This window comes from Asterias rubens, chromosome 1 (assembly GCF_902459465.1).
Source record: "Asterias rubens chromosome 1, eAstRub1.3, whole genome shotgun sequence".
Lineage (NCBI taxonomy): Eukaryota > Metazoa > Echinodermata > Asteroidea > Forcipulatida > Asteriidae > Asterias > Asterias rubens.
The window spans coordinates 25,946,778-25,970,786 of record NC_047062.1 but is presented as its reverse complement, the minus strand read 5'-3'; the positions used below and the strand labels follow the sequence as shown (position 1 = coordinate 25,970,786).

The 24,009-nt window shown below is 39.5% G+C and overlaps 2 protein-coding genes across 3 annotated transcripts; both read left to right on the top strand.

Moving 5' to 3' along the window:
- Nucleotides 1–1,531: 1,531 nt before the first annotated feature.
- On the top strand, nt 1,532–15,369 carry LOC117293879 (carboxypeptidase Q-like). 2 transcript variants are annotated; one of them, XM_033776356.1, is made up of 14 exons: nt 1,533–1,698; nt 3,562–3,666; nt 5,215–5,346; nt 5,682–5,743; nt 6,003–6,108; nt 6,950–7,011; nt 8,153–8,317; nt 8,818–8,902; nt 10,109–10,212; nt 11,195–11,281; nt 11,767–11,883; nt 12,888–12,963; nt 14,361–14,540; nt 15,081–15,369. In XM_033776356.1, the coding sequence occupies exons 1-14, from the start codon at nt 1,662–1,664 to the stop codon at nt 15,188–15,190; spliced, it is 1,428 nt and encodes a 475-aa protein (XP_033632247.1). In that variant the 5' UTR covers nt 1,533–1,661; the 3' UTR covers nt 15,191–15,369. The 2 variants fall into 2 exon arrangements, with proteins under 2 accessions (XP_033632254.1, XP_033632247.1); XM_033776363.1 differs by lacking the exon at nt 14,361–14,540 and having other exon boundaries at nt 1,532–1,698.
- Nucleotides 15,370–20,900: 5,531 nt separating this feature from the next.
- On the top strand, nt 20,901–23,320 carry LOC117290511 (neuropeptide F receptor-like). Its single transcript, XM_033771972.1, has 2 exons — nt 20,901–21,615; nt 22,604–23,320. Exons 1-2 carry the CDS (start codon nt 20,901–20,903, stop codon nt 22,966–22,968), a joined length of 1,080 nt encoding a protein of 359 aa, XP_033627863.1. The 3' UTR covers nt 22,969–23,320.
- The last annotated feature ends 689 nt before the right edge of the window (nt 23,321–24,009 follow it).

Below are 24,009 nucleotides of genomic sequence, written 5' to 3'. Positions count from 1 at the left end.
ATTTATTTTAAACACATGTCATGACATGGCAAAACGTGCGGAAACAAGGGTGGGTTTTCCCGTTATTTTCTCCCGACTCCGATGACCGATTGAGCCTAAATTTTCACAGGTTTGTTATTTTATATAGAAGTTGTGATACACGAAGTGTGGGTCTTGGACAATTCTGTTTACCGAAAGTGTCCAATGACTTTAATAGAACCCCTTTTAATACTGATGATGTCAAGGTATGTTGATGTGTTAAAAAAATGATTATAACCAAACTGGGTGTTGCATTTGTGACAGTTGGTACCCATTCTTCTGTAAAGTGGTAAACAAACTCTAAGGTCTATGGACTACCACTGCTATCCTTGGCGAATTATTTGTGCAATTCCTTACATTATTGATTGTAATATTTTCAAATCTATAAAATTATCTATTTAAAGTGTTTGTATTTGTTGACACATTTTTGGAAAAAAATCAACCAAAACCTTGATTACTAAACATAAAGGAAGACATTGCAATGACAGCATACATACATGCCATGAATTGAATTTTGTGTAAAAAAACAAGTTTGGGGAAAACACCTTCAAATTGAGTTACCATTATGAAATATGAATGTCAAGATACTTTTAATACTTGTACGAATGAGTAAATAATGTGGTTCAACAAGTTTTTGTAGTGTAACAAATATTGTAATTTGTAAAGACAGCATTTGTTAACAAAATTGGCCTTTTATAAACATTGAAATATATTAAAAGATTAAATTTCCTGACTCTTAATCTGTTATTGACTACAGTTTCATGGCTGGCCGAGTGTTAGTTTTGATTCAAGGCGCTCTTGGTTGTTTACATGATGCAATACATCGCCAAAGGGAAGAGAGGGCTACAGAACGCAGGAGAAAATTAATTAAGACTAGCTTGCAGTCATTGGACATGGTGATCGAGTGAAAAGTGCTGTCCAATACTGCATTTTTTACCTTTTAAAATCACAGGAAATAAGTTTTGAGCCAGGCAAGCTCATTTTTTATGTTTTTACTAACACATATTTTGCTGCACATTTTCCCAGCTGTTGCAGAAGCGAATCTTTCATTTTTAATTCTGTATTTAATGTCAGTTTTAAGAACTTCACTAAGAACTGCAGTAAAATAAGCTGTGCATCTGAACAAAATTTAAAACAAATATCCCAATAATTGCGAGAAAGTGATGAGCCCAAGAATTCTGCTGTGGCAACTTTGACCATTGAGCTGTTCTGTTCCTTGAGCGAAGCTCTGCCAACTACAAATACTGCGCCTCATGCACATACAAACAAACTTTCTCATCAGACATGAAATTGCAGTGAGTGTCAATAGATTTTACATAAAAAAAACAATAAAGTCGTGAATTTCCAAGGATTTGTGTTAAAAATGTTTGAACCGCATGTTGAGGTTACACCATAAGACCATGGAGAAGACTAAGAGGAAGGAAATAAAAAAACGTTGACTTTGGAACACTAGGTGGCAGCAGACTTGCCATGTGAAAATCAGGAGACCGCGCGCGCGCGAACCGAACCGACCTTTCACTTTCTGTCACGTGTGGTTGTAAAAGTCACGTGCTCGTAAGTCACGTGGCCAACCACCTGGATTGACACTATTTTGTTTTGGAGCGGCCGACCGCCTGTTATTTTCCACGCATCTTGTTGCTAAAATGGTCCAAGCACCAATATCTCCAAATGTTATTGTTGGTAAGTAAACTCTTCTCAGTCCATTCCTCCATCCATGGACACGTCAATGTGTACTTTCTCAGTGCTAAATAACTGTACGCTGTTGCTGGACTTCCTCAGTCCTCGCTCCGCTCGGCTCGGCTTGTTTTGTACACACAAACCAAACAGTGAAACACAATCAACTTGGTTGGGTATGTACTGTAGGTAGAAATGGTTAATGGGACGGCTATCATTGGAGAAAATATGACCACCCTATTGATTTTGGAAAAGTTTCCGTATGGCGCCACCACTTTTTCATTCGATATGAAATAATATAGTATCTAATTTACCTCAATGAGATATCCCTTTTTGTGAAAATTAGTGAAAAGGTGGTGGCGCCATATGAAAAGTTATCCTTAATTTTATCCTCCAAGTCCAATTGTCAGTTTTCGGTGATTGTTGATTATTTCTGTTTTTCTTTGAATTGAATAAATAAAGAAACGTATGCAACCTTACTATTCAAAAATAACCTAACCACGATTCCTTTATATTTATTACTACCAACATCAATTCAATCACATCAACTGAACTAATTTTTGATAATTACTATATAAAAATACTAGACTTGGACCCAGTAACTGGGGTGCTGTTAGCCCCACTTGTGTGGACAAGGCTAGCTGAATCCTTACCTTGGCCACATGCACACAAGTGGGGCTAGGGTGCTGTACTCCTTTTTTTGAAATTTTGTTATGATAGGTTGCTAGTAGTAGTACGACCGATAATGACAACATTTCGAAAAAAGGAGTACAGCGCCCATGTTACTGGGTCTATAAAAACACTAAATTTAATTAAACATTTAAAAAACTTGACAAATATTTAATGTTTGACGACCTTATACAGCTGTATCTCTGGCAGGACTTCACCTTGGCTAATGTAATGGCCTACAACTACAGCCCCACTTGTACTTTTATACAGCCCTATTTTTAAGGGCCGCCAATCCACTTCATGAATTGAAAGGATGCGAATAGCCGTTTCAACTTCAAGTATGTTTGCAAAGGAGGAGTCCAACTAGTTGCGATAAACGTAACCCTCTTTCCGACGGCTGTAGGGGGGGGGAGGGTTACGCTATCGCAATTAGAGTCCAACCAACCTGGTCTAGCAAATAGGATTTCAAGCTTGGCCACAGAAGTGGAGCTTATAATAAATAGTTACAGTTTGTAACGCTCCAGCGAGGGTCGAAGGTCTGTGACCATTGCTGGAGCGTTACAATTTGTGTAACTAAAGTGGAGCTATGGAATAGGTAGATTCACTGGCATGATTGGCTAATCATTATCAGATTATTGGGCATGGAATAGCACAATGTAGTCTGAGAGTTGAGCCATGTGATTTGATTGTCAATGTCAAAAAATGTGAATTATTTAGTGTTTGTTGAAACCTTTCAGCAGGCCACAAAAGTTATGATGCCTTGACTTTTAGCTATCCAAGTAGTACATGAAGCGAAGGACCCCCCCCCCCCTCCCCATTTCACCTTACCTTTCTCCAAGTTTTGGTCAATCGGGAGGAGACTTAATGGTTGTCATCGTTTTCTAGGGGCTGTTTTCTTTGCATCGCATGCAGTGAGGGAAACACCCCTGATAAAGTTGAGTTTGTTGACCCTAAGGAAATAGTAGGCCTATCTTTTTACCCAGATATGATTGTTTATGGTTCATTTTTTCCTTTATAAAATTTTTGTGAAACACATCATCTTTCCTGCCTCATCCTCCATCCCGGATCTGCCCAACTCCTCCCCCAACTCCTCCCCCCAACTCCTCCCCATAACAATTCCTGTATTAAACTGTAGGCCCCAAACCCTCTGTTGTTTTGATGGTTTTATTCTTTGGATTTGCTTTATTTCCATACTTGCAGCATTGATTCTCTGCCATCTCGCAGTCTCTTGCGGCAAACCACTGGTGGACAGTTATGACATTACAGACCTACAAAGAGTCAAGAAAGAAATTGCTGGTTATAAAGGTGAATTAAATTTCCCCCTTCATTGAAGTCCACACAGCAATTGGTTTTTATTTTGTGATAGACAGTCTTACAGCATTTCTGCTGCCCAATGAACCTTTATCATGGTGCAGCCATTTTCGAATTTCTTCCACTGAAATCAATGTAACCAAACCGAGGCTGGAAGAACAAAATAGTCTGGTTTCTATTCGGAAAATTATTATATAGCATTAGTTATTGATAGTTAAGGAACATGACCAAGATGGAGGCAGCATGACAAAGGTCTATCTATAGGAACACTGATAGCGATTCAGCTTTTTCATGATTCACCCATAGAGGGCTCGCTATGCACACATGCAGCTCTGTGATTTAGCAATTGATACAGGGCCATGAATCACTGTACAGTTAGTGTACAGTACACAGAGGACGGTAACCAATTAGGCAGTGAACTCTGCAAAGGACAACTTCACCAATACCAGGCTACTGTCTGCCCAAGGTGTACCATTTTGGGAGTCAAAAAAGTTTGTGTCTCACTAAATATGAATTGTGTAAAATGAACACTGTATGCACCACTGCACTATAGTTATACACAGGCAATCTGTCTCCAAAACCACAACTAGATGATATAAGATGAGCTGGGTCAATACACACTTTATTGAATTAACTTGCCAGTCACAATATTATACTTATGGTTTGTTGCCTTGCTGAATGGAAGCCTGCTGATGAATTGATCAGCCATCAGAAATCGAGACCAGTGCACTGGCCCACTCGACCAATACACACCGTTTCTTTCATTCAGCATCGATGCAAGGTTATAATGATAGAAAATACTGACTGCACTATAGTAGCACACTTGAGTGAGATGCCTGTAAACTGTAGACCATGACACATTTTTTTCTGACAATTTTTTCTGTGAACATTCCAGGGCATTTTCTGGCAGGCAAGATACTACCGTTTGTATTTTGTGATTATTTTTGTGTCATAGTAAATTGTAAAAGAAGCAGCTTAATACTTTATGAGATACTTTTTGCCATGTCATAAAATGATAATAATCAAAGCAGGCGGTGCTATTTCCACCCTTTCATTTGAGCTAATTGTGTAACAAACAAGGACTAGTAACATGGTCCTTAAAGACCCTGGACACTATTGGTAATTGTAAAAGACCAGTCTTCTCACTTGGTGTACCTCAACATATATGCATAAAATAACAAACGTGTGAAAATTTGAGCTCAATTGGTCGTCGAAGTTGCGAGATAATGATGAAAGAAAAAACAACTTGTCACACAAAGTTGTGTGCTATGCTTGAATTCGAGAACTCAAATTCTAAATCTGCCGTCTCAAAATCAAATTTGTGGGAAATTACTTCTCTCTCAAAAACTACATCACTTCAGAGGGAGCCGTTTCTCACAATGTTTTACACTATCAACCTCTCCCCATTACTTGTTACCAAGTAAGGTTTTATGCTAATAATTATTTTGAGTAGTTACCAATGGTGTCCACTGCCTTTAATGTGAACATTGGAAATTTAATTGCGTGTAAGTTATATTCTTCTCTTTGTTATATTTTGATCAGATGTTGCAAACCAGATTATGGATTTTGTCGTGAATGGCAGCGCAAAAGGACAGGCGTATGACCGCCTCGCTGTGTTTACAGATACATTTGGAAGTCGGTTTACTGGCTCCCAAAATCTGGAAGACTCAATCGGTAAGCAATCCATTAAAAAAAATAAGCCACTCAAGAGACTTGCTGAAGGTGGTTGTAGTTTAACCTGTAGGCCTACTGGTCAAGTAAACAATAACATCAGATAGTTGAAAAGGTGTCTTTGAGCTACAGACCCTTCAGTCTTAGTGATCCCCCCCCCCAAATTCAAGCCATTCATTCATATGGGAAGTAATGTTTGAAGCTGTGCACATCCAGTGAACTAAACTGTTGGTACAACAATGTGTAATGTTTCTTTTGGGAGGATGGTTTGCCTCGGAAATGAGCAGTTGGTATTTCTATGGCCAAAACTACAGTCAAAAACTTTATTGAAATTTCAGATTTCATGCTGGATAAGCTCAAGAAAGATGGCCTAGACAATGTCCATGGAGAAGCTGTCAAGGTAATTCCAAACTTAGTGAGAAATTAATACTTCTTTCTCAAAACTACGTTACTTCAGAGGGAGCCGTTTTTTACAATGTTTTATACTGTCAACAGCTCTCCATTGCTCAATACCAAGTAAGTTTTTATGCCAACAATTATTTTGAATAATTACCAATAGTGTCCATCAGTGTATTTTCTGTGTGTTTTATGACTGAGAATTTGTTTGTCATGTTTGCATGATGAATAAATAAATCTTATCTATTCTAAACACTCCACAGGTTCCTCACTGGGTGAGAGGCAACGAGTCGGCGATGTTGCTGGAACCAAGACGGTACAATCTGATCATGATGGGTCTGGGAAGCAGCATTGGAACTCCTCCTGGCGGTAAAGTCAAAACCTCTTTGACATTTTACTTTCATAACGTTGTGGGTCGGTTCATCCAAGGAAATGCGAGACGTATTCCGGCAGTTAGACCGATCCATTTGGCTCCGCCCAAGATGCACGTGCGAGCAAAAATACGTGAGCCTCTCCAAAGCCTTTCTGCACAACTCTGCCGCGGGTGCCAAGCATACGCGCACGCATGTCAGACTTTATTTGTTGGACCTTCGTTGCGTTGTGAATGGTCAATACGCAATGGGGCGGAGCTTAATGGATCGGTCTATGAGTCCGTTGTGAAGAAGCCGTTTTTGCGTTGGATTTGATAGATATTGGGTACATGCCAGTGCCTTGTCGGAAAAGCTCCTTTTGTAGGTTTCCTGAGTTTCGCCACAAACTCAAGAAAACTATACATCCAGTGGCATGTTTTTACATTGAATTACTTGGGTCATCAAACTTAATACATGAGCATTTAAGCTGCCCGAGGCAGGCAGCAGCCCTACTGGTGTATATGCATGATCCAAAACTCCACTGTTTGGAAAAGGTAATTACATTGGGATAACAGGTGTTATGTGTCAGATGAAAAGACAGTTTTGTTCTAGCCTGTTTCTTTAATGGAGCTTTCCCATAATGAGTCGCAAGTGAATGCTCATTTGAAGTTCTCATACTACATCCAGTGTTGATATAATGTCACATGGTTAGGGGCAAGTTTTTTTTTAAGTTACAGAGGGAGGTTGTATGCAATGCAAAAGCTTGCCCCAAATGTTTAGAAAAAGTTTTTTTGTTTTTTTTCAATATTATCTCCATCTTGTTTCTGTGGTTCATCATAATTTGGTTTTCCTTGTTTCAGGAATCACTGCTGAAGCTATTGTTGTGAGTTCGTTTGATGAACTACAAAAGCGAGCTAATGAGGTATTTTTTTCTATCTTGTGCTTTGATTTCAACTTTTTTTGACAGGTTTTAAGGGGGAACCAAGGTCGAATTCTGTTCTGTGATGTACTCATTTTCAAGAAGATTTTACAAGTCTCTAACCTGACATTAAGATGTTACTTTATTTGATACTCTTCAAAAACAAAGCGCCATTGAATTTGATCTTTTGACTGGCACAGCAATAACTTTTTGGAATGTACAGACATGATAGATAATGACATCCATGAATGACATCATGTTTCAAATTTTGCTCGAAAGGGTGTCAAATAAAATTACATTTGACAAAAATTTTCATGTTAAGTTAGAGACTTGTCATTTTGTTCCCACTTTCATAAGGACAAATTGTAGACTTAAACCACAGTTATTCCTCGGCTCTAGTTTGGTCGGTACATGTATAGGTGATGGGATTGTGCCAATGAAGATTGGTGCACAGTCATCAGACTAAGAAAGTTTTGGGGCACAGGAGTCCTCAGATTTGTCAGTGTTGGTAGTTTAGCACAGCTGCCATTATGAAAGTTACCAAAAAACTGCTTGTTATTCTACCAATATTTTTCTAAAAGCGAATCTGCAATGGCCTACATAGGCAAATATCTTTCTCATGATATACTCTAACTGTGCGCCAAATTCCATGCTTGTATCATCAAAGGCATAACTTCCCTTATTATTTTCTCTACTGCCCCAACTCTACATTCTAATCTCAAACTAAAACCTCACTCCTTTCTGGGGTGTTGTGGCCGAGCGGATAAGAGCATCGGACTCAAGTTCTGGTGGTTAAGTAATCGGGATGTGGGTTCAAATCCCGGTCGTGACACTTGTGTCCTTGAGCAAGCCACCATTGCTTCTCTCAACCCAGGGTGAAAATGGGTACCTGCGAGGGCCGAGATGGTTTATGTGAATGATTAGCTTGGAGCGCGGTAACTTGCAGCACCGGCTGTACACTCCCAAGGGAGCTGAGATGGTTTTTAAACGGAATGAAATATATGGCTCAGTTACCAGGGGTAAATAATGTCCGAAGCGCTTTGATACGCCCTTCTTCAGGCTGTGATAGAGCGCTATATAAAAATGTATTATTACTTCTGTTATTATTTTTATTTCTCCGTTTCCTCCCTCTGACAAATTCCAGGTTCCTGGTAAGATTGTGGTCTTCAACCAGCCCTGGGTGAACTATGGTGTTTCAGTTGCTTACAGGGACTTCAGCGCTGTTCATACAGCCAAACTTGGAGGTGTAGCAAGCTTGGTTCGTTCTGTAGCCTCGTTCTCCATTCACAGTCCACATACTGGCTGGCAGGTATGGGCCAATTTTGTGCTTACTGAGCGAATTTCCATTTCATATGTTACATCTGTGACTGATATCCTGCCAAGTTCTGCTAAGCAGAAATATGATATGTTAAGCAATTCTTTCTCATTAAGCAGCTCTATGGAATTGGACCTCGTCACCATGGTCAAGTGGTTAGACTGCAGGACTTGCAATCACAAGGTTGTGGGTTCGAATCCCCCAGCTAACCGCTGATTTCACAATGGCTATAATAAATATTGTCGTCTAGTTACTGAATCACAATTTCTTGATTTGTGCAATTCATAATCATAGACGTTAAACCAATGTTTGTATGAGAGAGATTGGCTGTTGTCAGCTAGGTGTTAATATCCCTTTGTGGGAGTTTGCCGAGTTGGTTCCCTTGATGGGAAGATCATTCAACCAACAAACTCTGAAGTGCATATACATGTACAACCAAAGCATGTAATTATTTTCTGATTGGTGATGCAATTGTTTGTGTGTGATTATGACAGGATTACTCTGATGGTGTGAAGAAGATCCCAGTGGCTTGCATAGCTGTTGAGGATGCAGAAATGTTAGCAAGAATGGCAGCCAGAGGTTTGTTCCAACTCTTTCAAAATCTACGCGCCAATTTGGGCAGACTTGACTCAAAGTAGAATTTCCGTCCTTCTTGAGTCCCTGTAACAGTAGAATAGTATACAGCTGTAGTAAATGCATTTTTTAATTATAACGCCCCTTATGGGTTGAGAGGGTATCACATGATATGTATGTCTTATTTTTAGGTTCCAGCAAATGAAAGGCATTTACAAGGTACTACTTAACAACAGATGTACTATCCCATGGTAATTGATGTAGTATTCCATGGCAACCAATTAGCCCTATATAGGACTCTTCCTCTGTACACAGATACAGAGTCCTAACTATTAAGGCCCTTCTGGGGCAAATTTGTTCATAAGCTTCATAACTCTAATCTTACCTGCAAGAAGCCACTAATTCACAACAGATTCACATTCCATGGCAGCATACATTTTTCTGCGTTGGGTGTTGGTCCTCATATATTCCTCACAAATCCGTCATTTTCGTGAAATAATGCAGCTCCCAACATTACAAAATTCCTGTTTTGATCATTTTCTCACAGTGTTTTCTGTTGCCGCGTGTATGCGTACACATTCGCATGCAAGACGCAACATGCAAGACGCATGGATTTTTGACACACAAACGCAACGCAAGATTTGAGCGTCGTGCGTGTTGGGTACACACGGCAGCCTGTGAGAATACAAACAAAAATGGGAATTTCTTAACGTTTGGAGCTGCATTATTTCATGAAAATGACGGATTTGTGAAGAATATACGACGACCAACCCACCACAGAAATATATATGCTGCCATGGAATGTGAATCTGTTGAAATTAGTGGTTTCTTGCAGGTAAGAGTTGAGTTATGAAGCTTATGAAAAAATTCGCCCCAGAAAAGGGCCTTAATAGTTAGGACTCTGTATCTGTGTACAGAGGAAGCTTTGAAAATTTTCCGCCCCAGAAATGGACCCTGATATCCAGGACGTCACTGTAGTATAATACGAAAGTGTAAGGCCGCCAGGGCTAGGCAACCAATGTACTATACCCATAGCAGCAGCAACTTTGCACAGATTTATATAAGTACTTTTACTTGTGCTTTGGCTAAAACTTTGACTCCTGATGATCTCTTGAGTGTTTTTTTTTTCACAGGAAAGGTAACAAATAAACTTTTGTTTCCTGTCAGTGAGAAAGGAATAATATTTGTTTCATCATGTTTCTCTTTGCACAGGTACAAAGCTAGTTATCCATCTCAACATGGAAGCCAAGACTCTTCCAGAGGTAACATCTCGTAACACTGTGGCCGAGGTAGTCGGAAGTGTATACCCTGAGGAGGTAAGGTTCTCTTTGTTTAAGACAAAAACAAGTCGCATCCCCTTAAGGTGATCCGGCTGCCGCTTTCCAGGTTGTATTGTTATTTGGGTATGATCCCTATATGGCAGTTAACGGTTGTATAGCTTCTGACTGGCACCCCTGAACAAAGATATTGACAAAATAGGGACACCACCAACATAGGGCCAACTGAGCTAGGTAGAGTGCCGGCACGTTAATCCGGAGGTCGTTGGTTCGAGTCTCACTCTAGTTAATTGTTTCTCTGTTTATCCCCAAAATCATTTTAAAATTTACCCAGTCAGTTTTCCCTCGTGGTTTTTATTTATATAAGATAGAATATTTAGATAAACTTATGGCGTGTCCTGGCCGAGCGGTGTAGTTAACCAGACCCAAACTTTGGTGATGTCAGCAGCAGAGTGTTGGTTTGATACCCGGCATGACACTTGTATCCTTGAGCAAGGAATTACCTAACCATAATTGCTGGGTAAAAAGTTATAACAAGGTTGTGCAATCTGCTCTACCAGCCAGATTGGCTCGTCCCCAGCCCCTTGCTTTTAACCAAAGGCGCTGGGATGGGCAAACGTATCATGCGCTCTCATTGGTTTATATTAATAATGCGCAGTCCCATCATGCATCACACTCACACTGCGCCATATTTCTATGCACTGCACGCATGACGTACTTCCTGAACATGAATCGGTGCAAGCTGATTAGCCCATCCCAGCAGTCCTGGATACTGGCTGCTGGGGCCGAGCGAACCAGCCAGACTCCTCATAGATGATACTTATGCTTACATCCTTTGGACTTAAGGGGGCCTTTTGTCAGGCCCAAGAGTACAGTAGGTGGCAACTTGCTTCTGAGTTGATTTTGGTCGATAGCGCAAATCAGTTTTAGTGTAGCCCTGTCTTGTCAGTTTGTTATGATACTACATGTATAGTTATGCAAGATTGTTTCAACTTGTATCATTATTTTCTTCTTTGCTCAGGTTGTGTTGGTATCTGGCCATCTGGATAGTTGGGATGTTGGCCAGGGTGCTATGGACGATGGGGGTGGAGCTTTCATCTCTTGGCAGGTGAGTTCATGCATAATATCATATTTAAATTATTCAACTGGCTAGTTGTATGTTGACCAGGGTGCTATGAAATACCATAAAATAAAAAACCTGTGAACATTTGAACTCAGTTGGTCGTCGAAGTTGCAAGTGAAAGAAAAAACACCCTTGTCACACGAAGTTGTGTGCTTTCAGATGCTTGATTTTGAGACCTCAGCTGAGGTCTTGAAATCAATTCAAATATTTCAGTGAGAAATTACTTCTTAAAAAAAAAACTATGTTACCTCAGAGGGAGCTGTTTCTTAAAATGTTTTATACTACCTACAGCTCTCCATTGCTCACTACCAAGTGAGTTTTTAATGCTAACAGTTGTTTTGAGTATTTACCTATAGTGTCCAGTGCCTTTAAGCGCCATGAGCGTCACTGAGTGAAGGATATGGGCGCTATATATGGAGCCACTATTATTCTTATTATTGTTGGAGCTATTGAGTTGTTGTTTCTTGCAGGCATTATCGGTTATAAGACAGCTAGGGCTGAGACCAAAGAGGACGATGAGAATGGTGATGTGGACCGGGGAGGAAGTAGGAGGAGCAGGGTCACTACAGTACTATCAACGTCATAAGGTAAGAAGCATTCATCTCTCAAAGTGCTTAGGCCTCAGTTGTAGCTCCTTAACCCTTTACAGGGCCCAATTTTGTAGAGCTGCTAAGCACAACAATTTGCTTAGCATGAAATTTTTGCCTGAATAAAAACAAGATTACCAACTAAATTTCCACGTGATTTTCAGGATAAGCAAACAACAGCTAAATACCAGTAATAAGCAACAAATAAAATTTTGGTTGGTTAATCCTGTTTTAATGAAGGAAGAAATTTCATGCTAAGCAAATTATTGAGCTTAGCAGCTCTATGAAATTGGGTACAGATATTGGCGGCCACCAGCGGCTTTTTCAAAACAGCCAATACGGCTGCAAACAGCTGATAGATTTTACCTACTTACATCCACACAAAGAATTCAAAATGAAGGTCATGCGTGTGTATGAAATTTTCCAATGTTTCCAATGTGAGCATCCAAATTTCGAAAACGAAAAAAAAAATTAAAAATTGTAGTGTCGTTTTTACTGAACATTTTGCGATTAAATGATGGTCTGGGTGTTTTTTTTTAATATAATACAGAAGTGAATGGTCTCTAAAGTGTTAAAGGCACTGGACACGTTTGGTAATGGGAGACTTTTGAGACGCTGTCGGCAGCAGACATAACAGTCCTTTTTTGCGGTGCTACATAATAGACCAATCCAGTCGGCTCTGCCCACAAGGCACGCGTGAGCAAGAACACGTGGATCTCTCCATTGCCTTTCTGCACAACTCTGCCGTGCGCGCCAAGCATACGCGCACGCATGTCGAACCTTGGTGTCGGACCTTCGTTGCGTTTTGATTGGTCAATACGCAATGGGGCGGAGCTTAATGGATCGGTCTATTGGGTCTCAGAATTCATAACTTCAATAGCTTATCTTTCTGAAAAAGCGTATATACTAAATGTCTTGAGTACCTTGTTGGTAGATACAGGCGCTATATAAGACTTTGATATTATTATTATTATTAATCAACTTTCCACTCTGTCCATTTTTAGGTGAATGCCAGCATGTATGACCTAGTAATGGAATCTGACATGGGGACTTTTACACCATATGGAGTCGAAGTAAAAGGTAATCCAAATGTATGTTTCTGTTTTGTCAGAGGCATTGAACACTATTGGTAATCATTCAAAATAATTGTAAGCATAAAAAGGCTTACTTGGTAACGAGCACTGGAGAGCTATTGATAGTATAAAACTTCAGCTCCGTCTAAGTAACGTAGTTTTTGTGAAAAAGGTAATTTCTCACTCAAATATTGAAAGACTTGAGGCCTAAAGCCTTTTATACAGGCATCTGAAATAAACACAAACTTTTGCAAAAAGGGTGTTATTTCTTTCATTACTCTCTTGCTACTTTCATGACTAATTGAGTCAAAATTTTCACAGATTTGTTATTTCATGTATATGTTGGGATACACAAAGTGAGAATACTTGTCCTAGACAATTACCAAAGGTTTCTAGTGCCTATAAAATATAAAATGTCTTCCGATGAGTTTAGCTTATAGCCTTGATCAATCTTCAATTGAAAAAGATCAAGTAATCAACCACAAGGGAAACTGACTGGAATGTTGAATAGATTTGGATTGAACAAACAAACATTGAGAGCGGTAAGACCCAGCACCTCATCTTAAAAACTGGGCTACCATCTTTGTCCTGTCCCCTGTTGATCATACCAATCATCACTATTTTCATTACATGCCAATTATTAGGGACCTGACTGTTTTCTTATGAGTGTCAATTCAATGAAATAGACCTTTTCATTGTTGATAAACAAACTGAGCTGGTTGGCATGATGGCCAAATGTTTGTAAAACACAACACTCAATCGTATTAACAGATGTTTTAAAAAAATTCTCGATTTTTGCAAACTTTCAATTAAATAAAACACTTCCCACAATCTTGTTTTCAACAAGATCAACACATGGTTTGAATATTTTTGTATCATTTTTACAAACAGTAGCGATCTGTTTTTGATTCACACTTATGGCTTTCCATAGTTTTCAACCTGGCTTGGCAGAAACTTGGGCTGTGATGTTGCAAAAGAAAGGTGTATAGACCTTTCTATTGTTGATAAACAATTCAAGGTGGTTGGCATAGACCGCCGAATGTTAGTAAAACATTTGATCATTTAACAGATGTTTTAAAACCAAATTCAATACTTTATGCAAACTTTCAATTGAATAAAATACCTGCAATGATTGGTTGTTTTGTTTCCAACAAAGTCAAGGCTATGTTTGACTATATTTTGTGTGACATTGTTACAGACAGAAGCTATCTGTTTTTGCTTTGCATTTATGGCTTGCCATAGGTTTTCCAACCTTGGTTTTGGCTGTGATGTCTATTGGTTTGTGAATGGGAGAGAAATAAAATGCCCGCATCACGACAAAGGTTACAACACAGATAACTGTTTTGGCTTCTACTATTGTGACGACACAGATAGGAGTTTTAAGTAATCTTTATGTCTTTTCAGGAAGTAACGCCACACTTGAAATCATCAAAAGTATTGTGGAGCTTTTAGGTCCAGTGAATGCGACAACATTTCTTGATGCGGCGGACGGTTTAGATGTCTCTTACTGGATTAAAGAGGGTGTACCGGGCGGCAGTATACTCAACCGCAATAACGATTATTTCTGGTATCATCATTCAGATGGTATGTGTGTAGATTCCGTCTTTGTTTATGTTGTGAGGCATGTCAAGGCATTAACGGCACTGGACATGTTTAGTAATTGTCAAAGTCAAGTATTCTCACTTAACATAAGCATAAAATAATAAACCTGTGAAAATTTGGGCTCAGTTGGGCTCGAAGTTGCCAGAGAATAATGAAAGAAAAAAAACACTGCATTACTTTGTATGCTTTGAGATGTGTAATGTACATAAAAGAACCCAGTGCACTTTATCGAAAACAGAAGGGGTTCTCCCCAGTGTTCCTGGTTTAATTGGCAGCACTTTGCGCAACAGCACCTTGTAAACCATTACTTGGTGCTTTGCTAAGGAAAAAAAATTCATACTTCCAAAATTTAGCTACACAATACCTTGCAGGAAAATACAGAATGTTGAAGCGCCTTGAACGCCACTGAGTGATGGATATGAGCGCTTTATAAGAAGCCATTAATATTATTATTAGTAGTATTTTTATAATAATTGATTTCATCTATTGGTTATAGATATATTCTTTTTTGTCTATTTGCAGGTGACACAATATCTGTACAGGATCCACATCAAATGGATTTGTGTACTGCAGTATGGACAGTCGTTTCATACATAGTGGCTGATTTAGATAAAATGCTCCCCAGAAAATAACAAGAGGACGGATTAGGATGCCATCTCTCAACTTTGGAGGGTACCGTCATCACAGGTTATTTTTTTCAATCATTCTTTAAAACTATCACTGTAATGCACCTGGATTTGTTTCCTTTTTTTCCTTTGTTTAAATTGTTAAATGTCAAAGACAAGTATTCTCACTTGGTGTATCCCAACGTATGCATACAATTAACAACTCTGAGAAAATTTGAGCTCAATAGACCGATTGCATTACCAACGTCAAAATTTGTTGTGCTTTTAGATTCCCATGAAGGGCTTCAGGCCCGCAGTCTTTCTCAGATTCAAATTTTGTAGTGAGAAATTACCTCTTTGATCAAAAACTTCAAAGGGAGTCCTTTCTCACAATGTTTTATACATGTACATACTATCAGTGCATTTGAGTATCTTTTGGGGAACAGAAATGAAACAACATTTTTGTTTTGCAGTCATGCAACTGCAGTTTGTCTGAAATTATCAAGATGAAGTCACCTGGTTGCAGCAGGACTTTTTTTTTCATTTTCAATGTCGTAGCTGAGAAAAACAAATAACTAAATCAGCTGAAAAGGTTTATGCCTGTTTTGTTAGAATTGTTTATTTTGCCTTATGACAGGATTCTAGACTAGGATATTCTTTTCTGATTCTTCAGCAAAAATCAGGGTACACTTTGACACTATCTTAATCAGTCGCTGCAGCTCATTTCGTCTGTGCTTTTTGTATGAATTACAAAGTACTTCTTTTGAAATTCTTCATTTTTTATTAGCTGTCCCCACATAGTGGTCGGAATTGTCAGGATTTTTGTTTGTGTTTTCTCAAAAAATCATACTTGGATAAGTATAAAATAATATGAACCTATATCATATTATTAAAGCTTAGATCATGAAGTTATAATTAAATGTAATTTGTTAACTTAGTTATATTGACATTAATATTTTATCAGCCAATCTTGAGACAGCCATATCTCAAAAAGTATCATAAATTTGTTTGGTTAATTTCATGTTTTGGTTTAAATGGCTGGCGATAACACCATGACATCATTCATTGAGTATTTTGTGTGCTAAACGGATGGCTCTAAATTTTAAGCTTGATCAAGTCCTGCCGTCGATTTCACCAAACTCTTCCTAACTTAGGATTAATCTTCGAACTTAGGCTGAGTTCAATTCCATATCTATAGACATTATGACGCATCGAACCTATCCTAAAGTTAGAACGAGTTACTCGTCCTAACTCGAGATACATGTAGGACTCATCCTAGGTTTGGTGAAATCGGCTGCAGGTCCCCTATATATTCAGAAACACAAACTTGTTTGGGTTCGAACTCCAATCATGAGACAGTTCGAACCCACACTGTGATGACCGTGTAGTGCACAAGACTAGTGCTCTGTCATGACACACTATTTTATGCAGACAAGAACTTTTAAAACAATAAAGTATTTTGTATCTTTAAGCAAGGGTGTGTTAGTAATCTGCTTCTTTTCTTTTAAACATTTCCTCAAAACTCTACCATAAAGGTGCAAGTGTAGTATATGCATTCAAATGCATATTTCACATGATCATTCTTCAGGCTTTATACATTTTGCGTTTTTATCAATGTTTGCTCTAAAATACACCCAATAAACATAAGGCTATAATTATTTAGCCTTGCATTTTGTTTTCAAATGTTGCCATATAATGGACAAGGCTATTTTATAGCCTTACATTTTTATCAAATTGTGCCCTTGCGTTTTTAATGTTGCCCTTAAGTGCACAATGCTGTGTATGTAGCCTTGCATTTTTATCTTTTTGTTGCTCTAAAATGAACCAACTAATCATTAAGTCCTTGTGCTTTTATCAATATTTGCCTGGAAATGCGCCTTGCACACCCAGCAGCGTGGATACGTGCCCATATATTAAGGCTATATAAATCCTTGTGTTTTTTATCGAATTTAATTGTATAGAGTTGGCTGTTGCTTATGAGAAAATTAATAATGGAAGCTTACTGATGAAGCGGGAAACTTTGATTGCGCGTGCGACCCCAAGTTACTAGGCAATCTTTGTTATAGCAGTGGACATTGGTAACTGTTGTGTATCTCAACATTATGCATAAAATAAAACATCTGTGAAAATTTGAGCTCGATTGGTCGTCGGAGTTGCGAGAAAATTATGAAAGAAAATAAAACCCTTGTCAAACAAGTTGTTTTGTGTGCTTTCAGATGCTTGATTTCGAGACCTCAAATTCCAATTCTGAGGTCTCTAAACATCTACTGTCAGTAAAGAGTGTGACTTCATATTAAATCCAAGGCGCCTAGCTAGCTGAAGTCAGTGTAGGAAAAACGTAATAGCATTAATGTATTACTATGGGGCTTAAGTCAAATTCGTGGAAAATTACTTCTTTCTCGAAAACTATGTCACTTCAGATGGAGCCGTTTCTCACCATGTTCTATTCTATCAACCTCTCCCCATTACTTGTTACCAAGTAAGGTTTAATGCTAATAATTATTTTGACAAAAACTAATAGTGTCCACTATACAGGGTGTCTAAAGAAAACAGGTAATTCTACTTTAATGGGTTTTTGTGGCCAGACTATATGTTTACCAGCAGAAAGTCTGGCATCATCTTAAAGGAACACGTTGCCTTAGATCGGTCGAGTTGGTCTTTGAAAAGCGTTTGTAACCGTTTGTTATAAAATGCATATGATTGGAAAGATATTTTAAAAGTAGAATATAATGATCCACACAAGTATCACTCGAAATTGCGTGATTTTCTTTTTACCTCGTTGACAAACACGGTCGGCCATTTATGGGAGTCAAATTTTTGACTCCCATAAATGGCCGACCGTGTTAGTTCGCAAAGTAAAAGGAAAACCACGCAATTTCGAGGCAAATGTGTGTGGAACATTGTATTCTACTTTTAAAACATCTTTCTAACCAGATGCATTTTATAACAAACGGTTACAAACGCTTTTCAAAGACCAACTCGACCGATCCCAGGCAACGTGTTGGACCCTTTCGGTTCAGAAAAAAAAATAAAAGTTCACTGATTTACAAATAAATTACAGGGTTTAGAGAAGGCAATGGTGAAATACTTCTCTTGAAATATTATTCCATGAAATGCTTTACTTTTTGAGAAAACAGAAAAACAATAGAAATTCTCGTTAACAAGAATAACATTTATTTTAAACACATGTCATGACACGGCGAAACGCGCGGAAACCAGGGTGGGTTTTTCCGTTGTTTTCTCCCGACTCCGATGACCGATTGAGCCTAAATTTTTACAGGTTTGTTATTTGATATAGAAGTTGTGGTACACAACGTGTGGGCCTTGGACAACACTGTTTACCGAAAGGGTCCAATGGCTTTAAACCTGAAACCCTGTGCTTTCCAATGATACATTTGGTTACATTCAAGGGTCACGCATCAGCGAGCACCACTGTCTTGAGGTTGTGGTGCAAAAATGCAGTTGGTTCACTTTTGAACTCCTGTTATTTTGGTCTTCAGACAGAGTGTAAACCTCGGGTTGCACACACGGTTCAGCTAATAACAGCAGAGTGGTCAATAAAAGGTATGAAACCAGAAGTTTGCTGGGATCTCTCTCACACCGCTCAAGAAGCCACTCACAGAAAGTATTTCTTCTTGCAAGATCAGGAAGCAGATCGTTCATGACGGATGTGGAACAGATGGAAATGAAGGTTCAGATGAGTGATCCGATTAAAAGTGGTGTGGCTCAGTCCAACACCATTCCGTCTTGCACTTGTCTCCTGTGAGTGGTCAATCATTGCTGTCGTAGGGTAGCGATGTTTTCCTGAGTGAGATCTCGCTGTCCTTGGCTTTCCTGAACTTTCTTTGTTGCAGTTGAAGCTGTTTCCGTGTGCTTCATACTTTCTCACATTGGCCCAGATTGTTGTCTTTGCTGGTGGCTCTCGGTCTGGGAATGCTTCTCTAAAGGTATCCCATGTAGCCTGAAAATACTTGTGGTTTCATACCATTTCTTGACCACAAAGATTCTCTGTTCTGCCGTTAGCTGAACCATTGTGACAACCTGAGGTTTACCCAAGGCCAGAATGACATGCGTTCAAAAGTGAACCAACTGCATTTTTGTACCACATTTTCATGGCAATTGTGCTCGCTGATGCATGACCCTGGAATGTAACCAAATGTATCATTGAAAAGCACAAGGTTTCAGCTTTAAGATGATGTCATGCTTTCTGCTGGTAAACATGTAGTCTGGCCATAAAAACTCTTTAAAGTAGGATTACTTTTTTTTTTTGAGACACCCTGTATGAATCCTTTTGTGATTATCGAATTGAATTGGCTATTATATAGAATTGGCTATTGCTTATGAGCAATTAATCGAAGCTAACTGAAGCGGTGAGTTTTTGCTTGTGTGCGTGTACTCCAAGTTACTAGGCAATTAATCTTTCTGGCTCACATTTATATTAGTAGGGCAAAAGACCCAAAACGGAAGGTGACGAACGTGATGAATCCCAAAGCGTTGGCGGTAAAGCGACGGCAAAAAGGGGGGAAACCAAAATTCGCTGACGGGTGGGAACGACCTTCAGCGTGGTAGGGGACTGGGTCAAGCGAGCAAAATCGTACATTGTCTGGGCGGCGGGTGACAATGCCCGGCAACAAGGAACGCAGACGGCAGGCAGCGGATTGGATGGCGGCAAGGAACAGCGGCTAACGGTGGGTTGCGGCGATGATGACGTGAATCAACGGCCGACACCAAAGCCTGCGTGTGTGTGCAGGTCGTATAAATAGTTGAGTTCACAGTGTTCTGGTCATCCACTCAGTCAACACGACCAACAAAATTGTGAAATATTTGCAGGCGGACGCGACTGTTAATTTCGGCCGTAACAATTATTTTGAGTAATTACCAAGTGTCATTGTCTTCAACATGGTAGATGAAGAACATGAGATGGGCCTAAATGTGAGCTTATTTACTTCACTGAAGTTGATGAGTTATTGATTCAAAACACTGCGTATTAATACTGCATCGTAAAGAGCGTCGGATGGGGGTAGGGCGGGGTCGGGGATTGGCGTCTTGGACTCCAATACCTGCCTCGCCCTCGGACATTGGCGGTTATAAGTCTGAAGAAATATTGCGAATACTCAAACAGACAATGAACAAATTTACCCCAATTTTGTCAATGTCAAGGTCTTAAATTGTGAAGTTGTACAAGGTTGCATGCGAGATTGATTAAACCCTTTTTGACAAATTTGATTAAACCATTTTATGCGAGAAATTAAATTCAATGGCAACCGAAGAACTCTTTTCTTTCAATTTATAGTCGGCACTTAATATACGTAAGTACCGGTCAAGCACGTACGTTAAAAATCCCTCCCGCCTTGGCAGAACGATATTATAGGCATCAATTTTTAAATTAAAATGTATTACTGGTCAAGGTAACTTAATATTGCATTTTTCTTGCAACTGAGAGTTGGTTGATAGTGTTTTGTACCAGTAACTGATGTTAAAATCTAAGCTTCATTGGTGGTTCATGGATAAAAAGGCACAGTTTTCTGATCGCTCTGGTTTTCTTATTAGCGGGAGCACACACGGTTGCAAAAGTTACATTAGGTATGGTTGCTACAGACTTCCGTGTGAGGCACCATATAACATGATAAACCCACTCAATGAACAGAACTGAACGTAAACTGAATACTCGTGAGAATTTATAGAAACTTCCATTACAAATCTTTCAACTAGAGACACACGCCATAAATAAGCACCAATGGATCAAATTGAGAGTCTTGGCACGACTTCACCTACAATTTTCCAAGGAACTAAGAGTTCAAACGAGGATGTTCAAATGGAAGACAGCGATGGTTTCGCCAAGTTTATCTTAGCTCTCTACTGCATGATCTGTGTGGTTGGTATCACTGGTAACTTACTGGTTGCCATCGTACTCCTCCGTGTGCCGTCCCTACGGTCTAATACAAGTGATTTCTTGGTGCATCTCTCCATTGTTGATTTCATGGCCTGTGTTCTGGTCATCCCTGGTTATCTCCTGCCCAGAACCAACTCCGCTCCAAACCCCGGGTTCTTAGGTGAGTTCTGGTGTCGATTTTACGCCAGCGGTTTCCTCTTTTGGGTCTTCACGATGACGTCAGTCTTGGGTTTGACCGTTGTCAATTTGGAGCGCTATTTAGCCATCGTCTATCCACACAAATACAAGACTATTTTCATCAAGCGAAACAAATACATCATGATCGTTGCGTGTTGGGTACTTGCCGCAGTTTCAAGATCTTTCTTCTTCTTTACGTATGGAGAAGATGAAGTAGTGGGATGTCATTTTGAAGGCTGGTCTAACCGAGGAGCTCAGGTGGCATTTGGAGTGTACACTTTCACGGTCAACTTCTTCGCTCCATTCATGGTGATGATCCTTGCGCAACTGAAAGTTATCTCGACACTGAACCGACAAGTGAAGATCTTAACTGCTCGCACAGGTTAGTTATTAAGTCATTTTATCTCATTTCGTACTCAGACATTTCATATTCATATTGTAATTACTGACAATAATTGTTAGCATAAAAACTTACTTAACATAACGAGCAATGCAGAGCTGTTGATATTGCACAACATTGTGAGAAACGGCTCCCTCTGAGGTAACGTAGTTTTTGGGAATGATGCAATTTCTCACTCATATAATACTAAAAGGAAAATACTTCAGGCCTAAAGCCCTTCTTAAGCATCTGGAAGCACACAAATTTGTGCAACACTAGGTTTTTATTTCTTCCAAAATTCTCTTGCAACTTCGATGACCAATAATTGAGTCAACATCATATTTTTCACAGATTTGTTATTTTTCATGCATGTTGGGGTATACATGCACCAAGTAAGAATACCGGTCTTTGACAATCCCCAAACGCGTCCATATAGTGCCTTTAAAGATGACCCGCAGCAACAGAGCATAAACTTTCTATTCATCAATTGACTCGGTGCATATAATTTGTTTTTCTTTTCTGATTAGGGCTGGCAATACACCTCATAGAAATAACTTGATACTATTTCGTTTTAATTTTTCCTACACTGACTTCAGCTAGGCGCATTGGATTGAATATAAAGTCACACTCTTTATTGAGAGTAGATGTTTTAGCCTCTTTTAGCTCGCGACCCAATGCAAACTTCCGTCACTCGACCGCGGTCCAACCACTGATCGCCGGCTGATTGAAGCAGTTTTTTTTTATTACAAATATCTTTTGGGGTAACTTCATTGAACCGATGATGAGAATACGGAAATCTGTGTTGATGATAGATCGACTGTGAGACAATGACCTAAAGTATCACATTATTTTCAGCGCATTTCACCCTCTGGATCTTGCACGGTAATTACCTTACCAATATCTATTGGTAGGCCTGCACAAAAACCAGAACAACTCTGGTTGGATTCGAACCTAATGCGTTAGTTTGTATCTACTTTGCCTTCTCTTGCAGCCTCTATGGGAGTCAATCCAAGTGACCAGCGTAAAATGTGGCAGCTCCGAGCCTCCCAAACCCTGGTGAAGACACTCCTGGCCTGCGTCATCACATTCGGTGTGTGTTGGATTCCAAATCAAGTCTGGTTCCTGCTCTTCAATGTTGGTGTTCCAATGACTCTAGGAGGACCTACCCAAAGTCTCACTATCATCTTAGCCGTTGGTAATTCCTGTGTGAATCCAGTCATTTACACCATGACCAACAAGCCGTTCCGTAAAGGGATCAGGGAGCTGTTTTGTAAGAAGCGGGATTCGAACCAGGTGGCTGACGGTGTAGCGACTGGCACTGTGTCTGAGACTGTCTCCAATGCTCAAAACCAATAAATGGACCGCACATGGGGATGTGTCATCGACCGCCATATTTGAACAGTGGAAAAGTCCACGCGTGTTGTAGTGTACGCGCTTGTGCAATTCTTAGCTAATGATGGGCCCTTTTCGAAACCACGGCTTCGGCTTTGGATTTGTCTTCATGGCTCCTTTTCTCGTCTGAAGTCCTGAGCGCGTACGCGAAGCAGCGCAGTTGCCAAAACAACCAATTGCTAGCCTGAGCCGAATCTGGAACCGAAGCCGTAGTTTCGAAAAGGACCGCAACCTTCCTTACGTGCACTTTTTATCACAGATGGTGGTCAATGACGTCATATGCAATCCATCTATATGAGAGAAGAAGATCTTTCGATGGGAACAAACAAGAGGAGTTTGGGTGAAACGAATGTGGCACCGACCTCTTTTAGATTATGTGTTCCGATGCACAACGGTTTATCATTTTATATATAGATCATACATTCATATTTTGTTAGTTTCAAGAACTTACTGAACTTACCTTTTACAAAAACGATGTAGAAACCTTAACACGAGGAATGTGCACCGATCCCTAAAACCCTCCAGCACTTTCTTGAATTGGATAGCGTCTTGATTTGAGGACAGGAACAAAATTCTCTCCATGTTGGTTTGGATCTGTTAGTTTACAAGATACATAAAAGAACCAGGAATGCAGTTAGTATTCCCCTTAGCTTTTTGAGGTAAATTAAAAATGTATAAATAAACAGACAGTCAAAATTAATGTTTTTACTGCATCATGAGTTGTATTCCGTAAGTCTGTTATTGATAAGTTCATAATGATACAAAACAACAACACCATCACTGCCTGCTAAACCGAACAAACTTGAGGGGCCCATCTGGGTGCGTTTGAGCAACTCGCCCTGATTGCGTGTGGTTCGAGCAGTTTCGATGACGTCACGTTGCGTAGCTTATCATAAGTGATTGAAAATTCGGAAATACATGTACTTCCAAGTCACTTTTTAACTGACCTGCCACCTTGTCGTCAATATCATGTACTTGTTGTGTCTTGTCATTATGTGTGTCCTT

What these genes read in the sequence shown, in the direction of transcription:
- LOC117293879 (XM_033776356.1), top strand. Translation starts at nt 1,662, where the DNA reads ATGGTCCAAGCACCAATATCTCCAAATGTTATTGTTG. An exon ending in AGAAATTGCTGGTTATAAAG is followed by an intron (nt 3,667 to 5,214) that starts GTGAATTAAATT and finishes TATTTTGATCAG; the next exon opens with ATGTTGCAAACCAGATTATG. An exon ending in ATATGGAGTCGAAGTAAAAG is followed by an intron (nt 12,964 to 14,360) that starts GTAATCCAAATG and finishes ATGTCTTTTCAG; the next exon opens with GAAGTAACGCCACACTTGAA.
- LOC117290511 (XM_033771972.1), top strand. Translation starts at nt 20,901, where the DNA reads ATGGATCAAATTGAGAGTCTTGGCACGACTTCACCTACAATTTTCCAA. An exon ending in GATCTTAACTGCTCGCACAG is followed by an intron (nt 21,616 to 22,603) that starts GTTAGTTATTAA and finishes CTTCTCTTGCAG; the next exon opens with CCTCTATGGGAGTCAATCCA.